Source organism: Biomphalaria glabrata, chromosome 18, assembly GCF_947242115.1.
Source record: "Biomphalaria glabrata chromosome 18, xgBioGlab47.1, whole genome shotgun sequence".
In the NCBI taxonomy this organism is placed as follows: Eukaryota; Metazoa; Mollusca; class Gastropoda; family Planorbidae; genus Biomphalaria; species Biomphalaria glabrata.
This window is the reverse complement of record NC_074728.1, coordinates 10,170,995-10,185,553: the sequence shown is the minus strand read 5'-3', so window position 1 is coordinate 10,185,553 and position 14,559 is coordinate 10,170,995. Positions and strand designations below refer to the sequence as shown.

Below are 14,559 nucleotides of genomic sequence, written 5' to 3'. Positions count from 1 at the left end.
AGATTTTATGTCAGTATATTGAAATGAATAGAATGAAACTACAAACAAAAGTTGACCTACATTGTAGGACAAGGTGACTTTAATGTCAATGTGATCTATTCCTAGGTCAAGACTTACTATGCCTAATAAAGATAATAAAGAAAGTCTCGGCATAGGAAGACAAAGTCAGTATGCATTCACACACAATTATTTATCTGTATCCATTTCATTAAAGTTAATGAAATTACTATTTTATAAAACCCTTAATATCCAACCTATATTTCTGGCTAGGTATAAGTTAGGTTTAAAAGCTACATTTTTGGGGAGGGGGGAGTAAATGTATACAATATAAATACATTGAACCATGAAATCGTTGCACACAGGGGATTTGTGGTTTGAGATGCCAAACTAGAGGTCACCACTTGAACATAGATAGCTAGAGTGTCATTTTCGTCTACAATTCACGAACATTCCAGAGTCCAGCCATTGTTACTGACCAAGATTGGTCAAAGTTAAAGGTAATTTGAAAATATATATGAAACATTTAAGGCAGGATTTGGGGTGAAAATTTCCCAGTCCAATCCTTCCAAGCGGTCAATGAGATAATGGGGATTCCCTGACTTTTTTCAAAGGAAGGCATCAGAATCAAATGGGAAACTACTGCACCTGCCCCAGAAATAGCTCAAAATTAAGTGTTTCTTTTGCAAAAATTGAATCATCCAATAAAGTACATGTATAATCTGTCTCTACAGAAATTTTAATATAATTTTAAGAATTTAGCAATAAAATTTTGTTACAGCTAAAATAAACATGAGACTTTTGAGCAACGTTACCATAAGCAAGTGCAATAGGAATTCAGTGTCTTTAAACTGAAAATCCTATCCTTACAGGTGTTCTCAATTTGGTCTGGGAGGCTTTATATTTAGAACTTCTGAGAGTGCCCTGACAAAATTGACCAAATTTTATTGTACAAAATTAAAATTACACATAGCTTTTTGCATTACTGAACATGGTTGTAGAATTATATAAGTAGTCCATGATCATTATTTGCAAAGGTGACAATGCTATGCTCATAATGCAAACATATAATTATTGCTAGTAAGTGACTAAATAATTTTTAAAAGACACTTTATATAGAACAACAAAGAAAAAAAAAAGAAAGTTATTTGTAAAGTCATAAACAGAAATGATACATAACAAAATTTTCACTAGAGATTTAAATATATAGCTGTATAGAAAAATGTCAAGAGAATATATTTGTTCAATGGCTCCTTATCATAATACTGAGATGATTGTGGGGGTAACATTTTAAAACTAATAACAAACAAAACATTTTGCATGAGTATGGAATGATTGGATTTAAATGTTAAGATTAAAATGTTTCTCCTGCTTTGGGAGTAGGAGGACAGAAAGGTGAACCATGTAGGTTCCAAACGGAGTGGGGTGGACTTTTGTCTACCCAGCTTCAATGAACAGATCACATTAGTTTGAGAGGAAAGGGTAAAAAAAAAGAGGTGGGGAGTTGACTACAAGAGACACACAGAAACTGTTTTGATGCCTCCATGCCTGGCATTTTTTAGTTTGGCTTGGTTTCATATGTTTAAAATAAAAATGATAAGTCTTAGTTTTAACAGTGAACTAACACAAAGACGTCAAGACAAAACCAATTCTTGTATTTGATTCTGTGATTTTTCCCCCTTTTTTTTTAAGATCACATTTTTTATTTATCAAAAGTTTTGTTTCTAAACAGAAGGTATGTAGATGACAATGTTCCTCTGCCCAGATATGTGTACAATCTAGTCTCTTCAACTTGATGACAGAATACTGTGAGACCAGCAATGTCCTCAGTCACTGTGATCATACAAAAAGTGGGTCAGCCAATTATCTAAGTCAATATTAATATTTCAAATTTATTTGTTTTTCATGTGATCAACAGATTAGTGTCTAGATGTACTATATATTGAGTGGATGGCAGAGCTAGGGAAAAAAAAGTCAATTTTCTTGTTAAGATATTCTATCTTGCATTGATACAACTACTAGATTTTCAGGTTCACTATACATGTGTGCAGGAAATAAAACCTTAAAACCAAAACAGATGCAGTGAAAAGCACAACATTTTGTCTTCATGCAAAAACATTCAAACCAAACAAGAATTTAAAAATGTTTTATTAACTTAAAAAAAAATTAAAGTGAATTTATATATATATATATATATGCCTATAAAACAAACAAAGAGAAAAACTTTTCAAACCACAAGCAAGGCAACTCAGGTGAAACAATGACAGCATCACAATAAAATAAATAACAATTTTGGAAAACAGGTGCCCATGGGAGTAACGAGCAAAATGTACATTGAATCAGAACCAAAAACCCACAAAATAATAATAGTACTGTAAGATATATTGCCCTTGTAGATTATACACAATAAGCATCTCCTTATTTCATAAACATGTTTATATTAGTAAATCCATCAATCTAATATTCATTGCATGACTGACCACTATGAAAAAAAATATTTATAGATTATAAATATTATCAAAATAGACTTTAAAACAAGACTGCAAAAATATATTAAAAAAAAAACAACAACAACAAAGAAATGTATATAAGAAATTAGCTAACAGAAAAACTAAACCTAGCTCTTAATTACACTGTGTTGTTAAAACAACTTGCAAATCAATAAAAGTAACTCTTGCAGGTTGTTGTTTTTTTGTTCCTATCTAGCTGTGGCAAATATAAAATGTGCACTATGTCTTGGCAGTGTAAATATAGATATAACGAATATTGCAAATGAATATCTCACTACTAAGGATCAATTTCAACTGACTTTTAAACCTTTTACATGACAGAATAATAGCTAAGAAAATAGTTTTTTATACAGCTTTCATACACCTAAAAGAAAATCCTTTTCTAATCCTTGGTAAGGTGGTTTTGCCCTGACACAATCTCTCAGGACATCTGTGATAATTTACCAATGTTAATGATTGTGTGGTTTATGATTTGCAATACTTGGAGGCATGGGAGATAACCCAGCAGTTTTGAGCAATTAAGAACCAGAGATACTCAAACCAAACAAAACAGCTTTTTACTCATTAAAATACACAAAGAATACACAACTGAAATGTGTAATTTTATAATTGCTTAAAAAAAAAACAATAACAAAAAACAAAGTACTTAAGGACTACAGTAAAGCACACACAGTCAGAGACGTCTGCTCCTTGCTGATGAAACATGTGTTAGCTGGTAATAGAAAAGTGTGCACCATTCATTTCAGTAAGTTTCGAATTACATTTTGAGGGTCAGTGAAATTCACCCTTTCCCCCTCTCTATTACTTTAAAAATGAAAACTTGACTGAATTGTTCTTTCCATCTTAGTCAAAAAAAACAAACAAAAACAAAAAACATGCCTCCAAAATGTTTCATTTCCACTTAGCTGTAAACATATTTTACCATGAGATAATTTTACATTAAATAAAATCAACATCCTAGATTTGGGCAATGACTACAAAGATAAGCTACAGAGATGTCTTTGAAATGCAGGATCAGATATCATTGTACATTCATTGGCTTTTGGAAGTGATTGTCCGAGAAGAAAGTCCAACTTGGTATCAAACTGTGCACTCTGGTAACAGTAACACCAACTTATTAAAGAAAAGGAGAACATTTTTATGACAAGAGTGTCTGTCAAGAGCACATCTAATGTCACTAGCGACAGAAGAAGACATGTAATCATCCACAAAAAAAAACAACTAAGTCTCATTTGAAACCAAATTTTTTATAAAATACTCACAGAAATGCCCACTTACAGATACATAACAAGCAATAGAAAAAAGAATACCTTTGAAAGACAAAGGTTATCTAAGGGAAAGAACCGCTAACCTCTGCTATTTATCTAAAATTAAAGGCTTTATCTCTCTTTCTGCTATATAAAACAAAATTAATTAATTAGTACTAAATGATTAAATAATTTTTTAATTTTTAGACTGATTTGTGTACTGTTATCAACTATGAATAATTATGCAAAATTTTAACTTGATCTGAGAATCGGAAGTAGGGAGAAAAATGTTATAAGGAAACTCAAAAATCCATATATAATATATATCTACATCTCTCATTAAGTAGCATCTATTCCCCTAATTTCAAAATAATTAATCACCAAAAATTAATAAACTAATTGTTTAATTTTTTGATTGATTCATGTCTTGTCGGGCTCAATGAATAATTGTGCAAAGTTTTAACTTGATCAGAGAAAGGCAAATGGGAGAAAAAACATGTTCAAACTTTTTACCAGACAGACAGACGGACAGAGTGAGTTGACACAAGCTTTGTACAAAGACAACTAGATGTAACTAAAACACAGAATTTATATATAGAGAGAGAGACTAAACCCAAGATTGATATCCTATATCCATAAAACTAAAGCCCAAGATTTAAAATCTTATATCGACTTTGGCAACAGAGGCAGAATGACAATGTATATTGTTCTTAAATTGAATGTATTATGACATCTCAGATTAAAAAAAAAAAATTAAACAAAATTGAAAATTCAAGTTGGATATTATGACCCTTAATACATTATCCAGGCGGTAGTGATTTCAAATTTCAAGAAAAATAAACAGAAGCAATTACTAAAATTATTGCAAATTAATGTCATGTCTATGTGTCAACAAAGAATTCAAATCTAAATAAAACAACTCATAAATCATTTATTGCCTAATTCTTTCTTCAAGAGTGTATGAGATTCAGAGTAGAAGAAGTGATTTATGAAGCATGCATCCCATTCTATGACATTCTTTCATTAACAATTCAACTGGTCCTGCAATCACATAATTCTCACAAAAAGTTTTATAAACTTGAAATGGCAGAAATACTGAGTTTTTAAGATACAGCTACCCTCACAAAGTTAAATTCTTTTCACTTGACTTACTAATAATATCAAAGAAAAAGAGAAGAACTCGTCTTGGCTGGGTTGGACATGTTTGAGATCAATCCTCAAAACTGACTTGCAACATAGCTACCTGTTTGCAGTGGCGACCTGTGACAATGCAACAAGTTATTGGTCTCCACTGCCCACAGGTTGCGACATTGCAGGTCAGCGTTGGGGCCTTCCATAACCAATGGTCTTGCTTAACTCTTTCTCTCCTAATTTATTTGACCTCATTAAAGTAAATAAATGTTGGATTTTATAAACTGTACATTTCTTATATAAAAAGAGCATGCATTTCCCTTAAATTCTATACCAAAATAAAACGTTTTCTGATTACAAATGAAAAAGTTACTGAAGCTTAATCATAACAGGGGAGTGAACTAGTAATGAGCAAAATGAAGAATTCTGTCGAAAGGTGGAAAAATAATTACGGAGATAAAAGAGTTAAGCACCATTGATCACACCCACAGAACATACTGTAAGGAAACCTACTGGATGACAGCTGCTTGCATTTAAAAACCAATATCGAAAGCTGGGAGAAAAAGGTTTAGGAGAGGCCCACTTGTAGGGCAAGCATAAAAGAGGGTTCTGGTTGCAGATGAGGACATAAACCAGGAGCAGGAAAAAGCTGAGAACATTGCAGCCCCTAGAGTGCTTTGAAATGTATAAACTGTGAAAGTACATGTGACTCTAGGATTGGCCTCTTTAGTGGCGTAATTTACAAGGAAAACAAAAAGGTCTCTCAAGGTGTACATTGCTTAAATAAAAACAAAATGTGTAAGCAGAGAGTAAAAAAAAAAAAGATTACAGAATAATGATTATTTAGACAAAAAAAAATCAAAAAAAAAAAAAAATCAAATAATATATTTTCTGAGGTCAATTATTACTAGAAAAGTTAAGTTTCTTTAAAAACTAGTATTAAGAAATAATTGCATGCAAATAAAATAAACACATTTATTTTCATGACTGCCTCAAATAAACATGAAATTAAAGCTCCCCTCAACAACAATGATGCCAATGTAATAATGAAGTAGCATACAAATGTAGTCCTAACTAATTGACAATGAGGGCATGTTAAAGGATTAGGTCAAAATCTTGCTGGACAGACGAGAAATGTGTAAAATATTTAGAGATCAAGACATTCAATAGTATCAGCAGCCATTTCTTTAGATAACATTTGTACAAAGGCCTGTACAGTCACATTTCAATAACTGAAACTTGTATGTTTGTTGTTTTCACCTTATCAATAAGTGTGAAGTAATGTGATTCAAATTATGAAGTCAACAATGTGGTTTCTATGAGGTTCAGTATACTGAGGCTTGACTGTACATTTATACAAAATAAAACAACAACAAAAAACTAAAAAAATACTTCGTTTCTTATCAGGCATTACTGCATATATAAAACATGACTTCAAAATTTATATATATGTATATATGTATATTATATTTAGCATACAGTCTCTTTATATACACAGACAATAAATGTATATTTATAAACGTGATTTGTTCATCTTCTATACAGCATGAGTGGATGTCTTACATAAATATAACATTTCTTTGACACAAAATGTGGCTTCTTTCTATTTACAAAAGTTACATAAGAAAATGTTTTTGCGTCTGAAAGAAATCTAAAAAAACAAGATTTTCTGTTGATCAAAGTTAACAAAGATTCACAGAGAGTTCAAAGTGCAAGGCTTGGCTACAAGGGCACATTGTGATGAGAAAGGGCAGACAAACCAAACAATGACCAGAGATGTTTATCATAGAAAAAAAAACTTTCACAAATAGCATGTTAAACCTTTTTATACTACACAAGGCCGGCCTTGGATAATCGGAGGCCCCAAATAAAATAAAAGGAAAAATAAAAAACAGCACAATAATTAAATTTACATAATTATAAAAAACCTAGTGTACTCTAGCAATAACATTGAGGACAAGTTCAGCTATTTCTTCCTGTGCAAGACTCCCACCAATTGGAGGCTCTAGGCAACTGCCTAGTTTGACTATGCCTAAGGCCAGCCCTGTACTACAATTCACACAGTCTGCCAACTCACAAAGTAAGCATTATTAAAAAAAAAAGTAACACACAGACCAGAAATCTACAATGAAATTTTGACATCTAACAAACTGACACATTTGTCCCCTAAGGTTTTTCACAGTTGTTCTCAAGGATGTGTAACACCAATCTGAATAGTAAAACAGATAGTGCTAAGGCTGCACACCTTCTACATCAAAACACAGAGTTCAGGTAAAAAAAAATAAGTTCCCTTTCAGACCTTATGATCCAAAGGACAGATGATGTAAAGGTCATCTGTTTCTGTAACCCACAGCTAATGAGTGTCATTTGGCCAACACAACGACCAACCACCTTTACTTTTCCCCAACTTATGTCTGGTACCCCTTAGAGGCACATAAAAGATCCCGAAATTAAAAAAAACCTTAGCCTTCACCAGGATTCAAAACCAGGAACCCGCTTTAGAAGCCAAGCGCTTTACCACTCAGCCATGGTGCCTCCTGTGTGAGTCAAAAATGATGTTAGCAAAAATATGCACTGTATAAATATATAGCATTATGTTCACAATCAAGTTTAAGGCAATAAGTGGTGTCATCTGTAGCTTGTATGGAGTATGGGTCAGAATAAGAAGGGAGTACAATGCTAACAAGCAAAATTCATTTTAAAAAAAGCTTAGCCAATGGGTAAAAAACTCCACCCTTAAAACTATATCTATCAATAATGTACTAGTTATATCAAACAAAATAATTCATTACCAATAATTAATTGACTAATTTTTTTTTTTTTTATTGATTCATGTTTTGTTAGGTACAATAAATAATTGTGTATAGTATTAACTTGATTAGAGAATGTGTGAGGGAGAAATAGTGTTAATTATTTAAGGGGACTAAGCCCAACAAATTTAGCCATATCTGTGAATACTGAAGGATAGGTTTCCCTTGATGGTATCAAACAAAATAATGAATTTTCCACTAATTAATTAACTAACTGGTAACTGGTAAAAAAATTATTGATTCATGTCTTGTTCTATGCCAATGAATAATTGTGCAAAGTTTCATTTGATCCGATAATGGGATGGGAGAAATAACTTGTACACACTTTTTTACCAGACAGATAAGAGTGAGTTGATATAAGCTTTGCAAAAATAACTAGCATAACTATGGATTGCAGTGTTTCAATGAAAGAATGTATGCTAAAGTAGGCTGCTCTTCAGTTATTCAATTTCTTTCAAATTTGAACATCAACAGACAAGAAAAGCCACATGCAAACAGCTCTTCTCTGTAAACTTTTCAAGCAATCTAACAAATGTTTTTTTTTTGTTTTTTGTTTTAAAGAAATGCAACATCAGTTTGAACACTCAGTTATTTGTAATTGCCTTATTAGCCCCAGTTGCATTCATATAGAGGTGAATAATGAGTGCCAGCGTTGAATCATACCCTGGGATTGAATCAGAGTCTAGAATGAGTGTCTGATTTTACAGTTATTCTGCTTTCAGGGTAATGAACTGGACAGCACCTAGCAAGTTCTACCATTGCATATTTCAATGAAAATAAAATGAAATAATACTACCAACAACAAGCTTGCATTTGTATCACAAAAGCATAAAACAAGGTTAGACATAAAGCTAGCTGCACTAGCTAAAGAGCTCTAGCATTATAAAAGTAAAGGGATGCTTCAAGAAACAATCCAGATCCCTTACATCTGGTAAGGAGGAAGATACATGGCAGCTACTATTGGAGCATCCTTTTAAGATGCGTCACAGAAGCATTTTATAAGCTACACAGGAAAGCCATTTCTTTGTTAGCCATGCAATAGCTATAGAGGTGTAAAATCTTCAGACTAGAAGACAAGATCTTAAAGAACTAATATTAATTTTGTTTATTCTGGAACTAAATACATAAACATAAGCTACACTAGCTCCTCAACCTTGACCTATAAAGCAGTTTAGTTCTGACACTTATAAGTTTACTTACAGAAATAAAAGTGGTAAATTATTGAATACAAAAGTTAGTGCAACGATAAGACTATCTTCATTTAGATGTGATCAAAATTTAATAGACATGCACTTTCATCTTCATTCTGCTGTGATCAAATGCAGACATAGTACTTTCGTAGTGATAACCCTTATTAAGCTGTGATCGAATGTTAATAGACTTAGTATTTTTTAAAAGTTCCATGTTGCAGAAACACAAAATCTGTTTCTATTTGAATTCCAAGTCCACTTGGCATAAAAGTCTTTCTATTCTTTATTACTACTTTCTTTTTGACCAGATTTTTTTGAATGGAAACTTTCATGAAATAAAATATAAACACATTACAGCTTTTTTTTTCTTTCATTGCTATGATGTAGGCAGCTTTCAAGTCCTCACTGCTGCGTTGAGTCAGTCGATGTTATTTCATCTCAAGTAACACAGATGTTACTAGAAAAGTTCTACAACAATGACTCGCTGGCCAGCAGCCTAGCTTAAGGAATTGGTGACTTAGAAGAGGGGAGGTCATCACAATTTTCTTACGATATCTATCAGGCTGCGATGTATCTCTTTAAAGTGAGGTCTTTCCTCATCATTGTAGGACCAACATTTTAGCATCAGATCATAGACTCTGTCAGGTGTGCCAGATGGGGATTCAAGTCGATTTCCTAAAATAATATTTCAAAAAAAAAAAAATGAAAAAGAACTTAAACATTTCTCTACTAAATTTACAGTGAACAAATTCTACAATGAGACCTAATATACAGAAAGTGTTTGATTGAGTTCAACTCTGTCCCAGAAGCCTAGAATCAATAAAACAGTCTTAGTCTAGAGCCATCACCCATTTTTTCAAAATCTTTAAATAATTTAATTACAAAAAATACAACAATTATAGCTGTACAAAATATGTTTAAAATTAAAACAAATTCTTTGTTATTTTTGTTCTACATAAACATTTAATTTCATTTACTATGACAATTGTAGTTGTTTCTGACACAGCATCCCTGCCTTGGTCATTTTGTATTTACAGACTGTCATGTATCAGTTTTAGAACCCCTGTAATATTTGGTGACTAGTAATCACTGAACTAGTCCGTGCTAACTGCACGAGATTTTTCTCCTGGTTGGATACTGACCACGAGGTGGACACCTCAGTTTTACCATGGACTCTTGTAGATAGAGGAGTGTTATTATCTCCTTTGGTATATTGTATGAGCACTGAGTAATTATTATGTAGTATGCTGTTCTTTTCATTGGATTACATTTTGTGATGGCTTAAGTTGCCAATATCTTTTGTGAATTATTGTGTGAATAAAATTTATGTCTGCTACCAGTGTGTTTATCAATAATTCTAAATGTTGTCGTTGGAGACTTTAGTATACTAGTGTTATTACGCACTTGCAAATCTAGTGCGTGTAAGAAAGTATTTAGTTAAGAACATTATAGTAATACCAGAAGAGGTATCTACAACACAGAGACATTTGCGTCATCACGCCTACAACAAGAACCAGGCTGTGACACAGACCTAAATGTGATTATTAAAATGACAATAATGCTAATTTGTTCATAAGGGAGGTTTAAAAAAAAAAGTGAACATAAGGAGCCCATTATTATTATTATTAAAATATAATATACCATTTGATTTGTGATTTGCAGATAATACTTTTTCTTTGAATTTAAAAACTATAATCAATTGATATGGTAGATTTATATGAATCTTTTGTAAAGAATTTAGATGGTGTGAATTAAACTGTAAAGAGTATATTGGTCACGTGGGATGTACGACTCAGGAACTCAAGTTTCAATGGAGTTGAAGGCTTGTGTTTTCAGTTAAAGATTTTACTTAATTCAAGGCCTGTAACCTTATAACTTTAAGGTCACCTGAATAATATTTTCTGAGACATGTTAAGATATTTGTTCTTTGTCTTGTTCACACGACAGATTGACTAAGTATTAACTACAGAAAACTAAACAAAAAATTGTCACACCAAAACTAAAAAGTCCAAATGCTTACCTTCTTCAATCCACTCCCTAGCTCTAGCATTGGACATCCCTGAATATGGAGATTTCCCATGGGAGAAGATCTCCCACATCAGGACACCAAAACTCCAAACATCACAAAGGGATGTATATTTGCCTGAAAGAAACAGAAACACCCAATGTAACCCTTTGTCTGTGGCACAAATCTCCCATCGTTGATTTCAAAAAGCCCTTTTTGGTCAGATTAACACAACCATCATCTGTGCTTTTTTTTTCTTCTCTTCTAAATGTTTTTCATGGTTCAAAATTAAATCTTGAATAATTTACCTCTTCCAAATGTCCAGTTGTTTTTTTTTCCCTTTTACCCTTTTTGTACCAAGTACAATGAATTTGAATCTGGGTGCTTAAATTTTTTTTTTTTTTTTTCATCATGCTTTTCCAATAGAATTAACATCAGATAATAAGCTCAAGATTTCTATTGTAAGTGTTTTTAAAGGTTTTATTGATATAGTTTTGTTTAAAGAAGAAAAAAAGTTTTTTTTTTAATTTTCTTTTATTAAACTTTGATCATAAAGTATTTCCTAAATCTAGTCTCTGTATCTCCAGGTGCTTTGTCCACAGTGAATGAGCTTTCATTGTATTTCATAATACAAAATGTAAAATAACTTTCCAGAAAACCTATAAATAGCCAGCTGTATGGTGTATCTGGTGTAGAAAATGTGAAGGATGTGCTGATCAGCTATGTTTTTTTTTACATGACTGTTGTATTTTACTTGGTTTTTTTTTGCACTGTATAATCAAATTTTTAGTTCTTCTATTTATAACTTTTATTTAGTTGCCAATTTCAAATAATAAATTTAGCATCCTCGACATTGTTTAGTTTGTCATGAAAATCTTCAATATAAACAGAAAATTTAGTATCCTTGACATTGTTTAGTTTATCATGAAAATCTTCAATATAAACAGTAAATTCATTTCCCTTTAATTCAATACCAAATATAAAATTTTCTGTTGATAATTAAAACAAGTTATTAAAGTTTAACCATAAGACCTTCAACTATTGAAGTTACTATCACAAAATAGTAAAAATAAGAATGGAAAATGTGGTGAAAATGATATAAAAAGAGTGGCCTTTTCATCTCATCTCATCAATCCCTTGACTTTTGTCGTAAGGGTGCTGTGACAGTTCATGTAACCAAATCCCTCCCTTTTTTCCCGGTCACCAGCTGTTCTTAGCAGAATCATTCTTTTACATTGTCCAGCCTTTTAGTTGACCAAAAATACGGAGAACCTTTTTTATTGCTTCGATGCATGCTCCATATGGGACAGGTAAAGTAAGGATTGAAATTTTTAAAAAAAGTAACATACTAAAGAAAATGAAAAACAAGAATTATGGGTGAAACAAATATCATCTTTAATGACCACATAGACATTTTTTTTTCTCTAAAAAAATTGCTCTATAAAATTTAAAGTATTTAATATAATCTATATATTGTGGGATGTGTGGCCGAGAGGTTAAGTAGGATTTAGCTTGGCTCAATGGGGCTTGAGGTTCGAAACCTGACTTAAGCAGAGTTGTGTTTACTGAGCGGCAGCATGGAAAACCTTCTCCCAGATACTCCCTCCCCCCATGGATTACAAATGAGATTGGACCTTAGTGCTATAAGCGTGAAAGTTTTTGCTATATAAAAGCTATTAAAAAAAAAAAAAACTCACCAAAATTTAAAGCTTCTGGTGCTGTCCACTTGACAGGTATCTGTTTCATGCCAGTAGATACTGTGTACTCAGCCTCCTCCCTGGACATGCCAAAGTCTGAGATCTTAATGATATTGTTCTCACCTACTAAACAGTTCCTGGCGGCCAAGTCTCTGTTAAACACAAACAAAATAGCAGTTACCTAATACATTATTTCTCTTCTTTCAAGTTTGTGTTTTACAAAAAAACCTTATTAGATGGAATGTGATAGAAACACTAACATTAGTTCATTTTATGTAATTTTTAGCATAATACAATAAAAGCTGCCCATTCAATTAGGTATCAAAGACTAAACTGCCCTATCATAGAATATTTATTTACAATGTGAAATTCATTCTAGAAACTGATTAGAAAAGTTCATCGTTGAGTAAGCCTTCCATCAGATATGAGAAGTGGGACTTGTGAACTATTATTTGTCTGTAACTCAGTTATACTTGATTATTATTATGTATAAATTGTATTCCTCAACATTACATAACAAACAAAAAAAAACATTTAAAAAAAAACAACAACAACAAAGCTTAATTAAGTGTACTTGTATCAATTAGTTTGGATCAGTCTTTAGTTATATGTACGAATGACCCCAAGACATAATTAATCTGTGCGGTTAGAAATATTTTTACCAATTTTTTTGTTAAGCTTTTAGCTTTCTCAATGCGCTATGATCATACAACTTATCTGGACCAGTTGTGAAAGGGGAGGGAAGAAGGGGGGTATCTTGGTGAATGTTTACATGATCGTTTTTTAAATGCAAAAAAAATTTTCACTCAGGGCTCAAAAGTCCTCAAAGGGACTAATTCAACGTATACCACCACATCTGTACAATTTCTTTCCCTTGTTCAAGATACCAAACAAAATAATTAATTACCACTAGTTAATTAACTAATTGGTTATAAGAAATAAGTGTCCAAAATTTCAGCTTAATCTGAGATTGGGTGTGAGAGAAATAACATGTACAAACTTTTTACCATACAGACAAACAGACTGAGTTGATGTATGCTTTGTAAAAAAAAAGCTTACAAGATAGAATGTGTGGCTTAAATTTTCGACAGCTTTCGTATAAGTTTCTTGGAGGTTATTTAAATTGTGATTGAGAATGATTATTACAATCAATCAAGATTGACAATGATAATGATATGAGCATAAAATAGATTTTGTAATAATGGCACCTCCCCCAGCAACATTAATGCGACATAACAATAACTAGAATAGAATATTAACACACTTTTCAAACTGACCATGCAAATAATTCTAGAGCGCCAAACTTACCTGTGTATACAGTTTCTACCTTCCAGGTACTCCATCCCACTGGATGCATCCACACACATTTGTACTAACTGTTTGGCACTCTGCTGAGATCCCTGAGACTTTAGGAACTGGAGCAAGGCTCCCTCTGTAGGAGGAAAAAACATAGCTTAGCAGCATTCCAGTGAATGTTAGGAGAGAGTGAAAGTTGGCAAAAATAAAGATGCAGGTGTATCAAATTCCATACATTGGACAACATAATGTGATTTCAAAGAAAATTGTGTTCCCCTATGAGATTCTTAACTCTTCCTCTCCGTAATTATTTTCGATGTTTGGACGGAATTCCTCATTTTGCCAAGTAGTATTTCACTCTCTGATTACGCTTCAATAACGTTTTCGTCTGTTATCAGAAAGTGTTTTATTTGGTATCAAATTAAAGGGGAATTCATGCTCTTTAGTACAAAGTATAGTTTATAAAATCAAACATTAATTTCAATTAATGAGTTTAAATCAACGATTCTATCATCAATTTGGAGAAAAAGAGTTAAGTCTCCAGGAAAGGTTCAGAAAAGTTAATATTTCTATGCCCTATGATTAAAAGCCAACCACCCTGTCTTGTGATCAAAAGCATCTTAGTATTATGGTGTTTGACTAAGCCTAGAAGCCTTGTTTATTTATGACTTTTTCA

The 14,559-nt window shown here is 32.3% G+C and overlaps 1 protein-coding gene across 2 annotated transcripts in view; it reads right to left on the bottom strand.

Annotated features, from left to right (window-relative positions):
• Positions 1-2,127: 2,127 nt before the first annotated feature.
• Positions 2,128-14,559, bottom strand: part of LOC106061114 (tyrosine-protein kinase Fer-like) — a 33,247-nt gene continuing 20,815 nt past the window's right edge. Inside the window, exons 15-19 of one of the 2 annotated variants that reach the window (XR_008775869.1) lie at positions 13,896-14,019; positions 12,588-12,739; positions 10,906-11,028; positions 6,939-9,560; positions 2,128-6,902 (exon numbers count right to left, since the gene is read on the bottom strand). Coding sequence is in view for 1 of the 2 variants with exons in the window: in XM_013219177.2 (XP_013074631.2) it covers positions 9,421-9,560; positions 10,906-11,028; positions 12,588-12,739; positions 13,896-14,019 (539 nt within the window). In the remaining variant the exon portion in view is untranslated. Of the gene's footprint in view, positions 9,561-10,905; positions 11,029-12,587; positions 12,740-13,895; positions 14,020-14,559 lie in introns of both variants that reach the window. The other variant, XM_013219177.2, reaches the window with a different exon arrangement.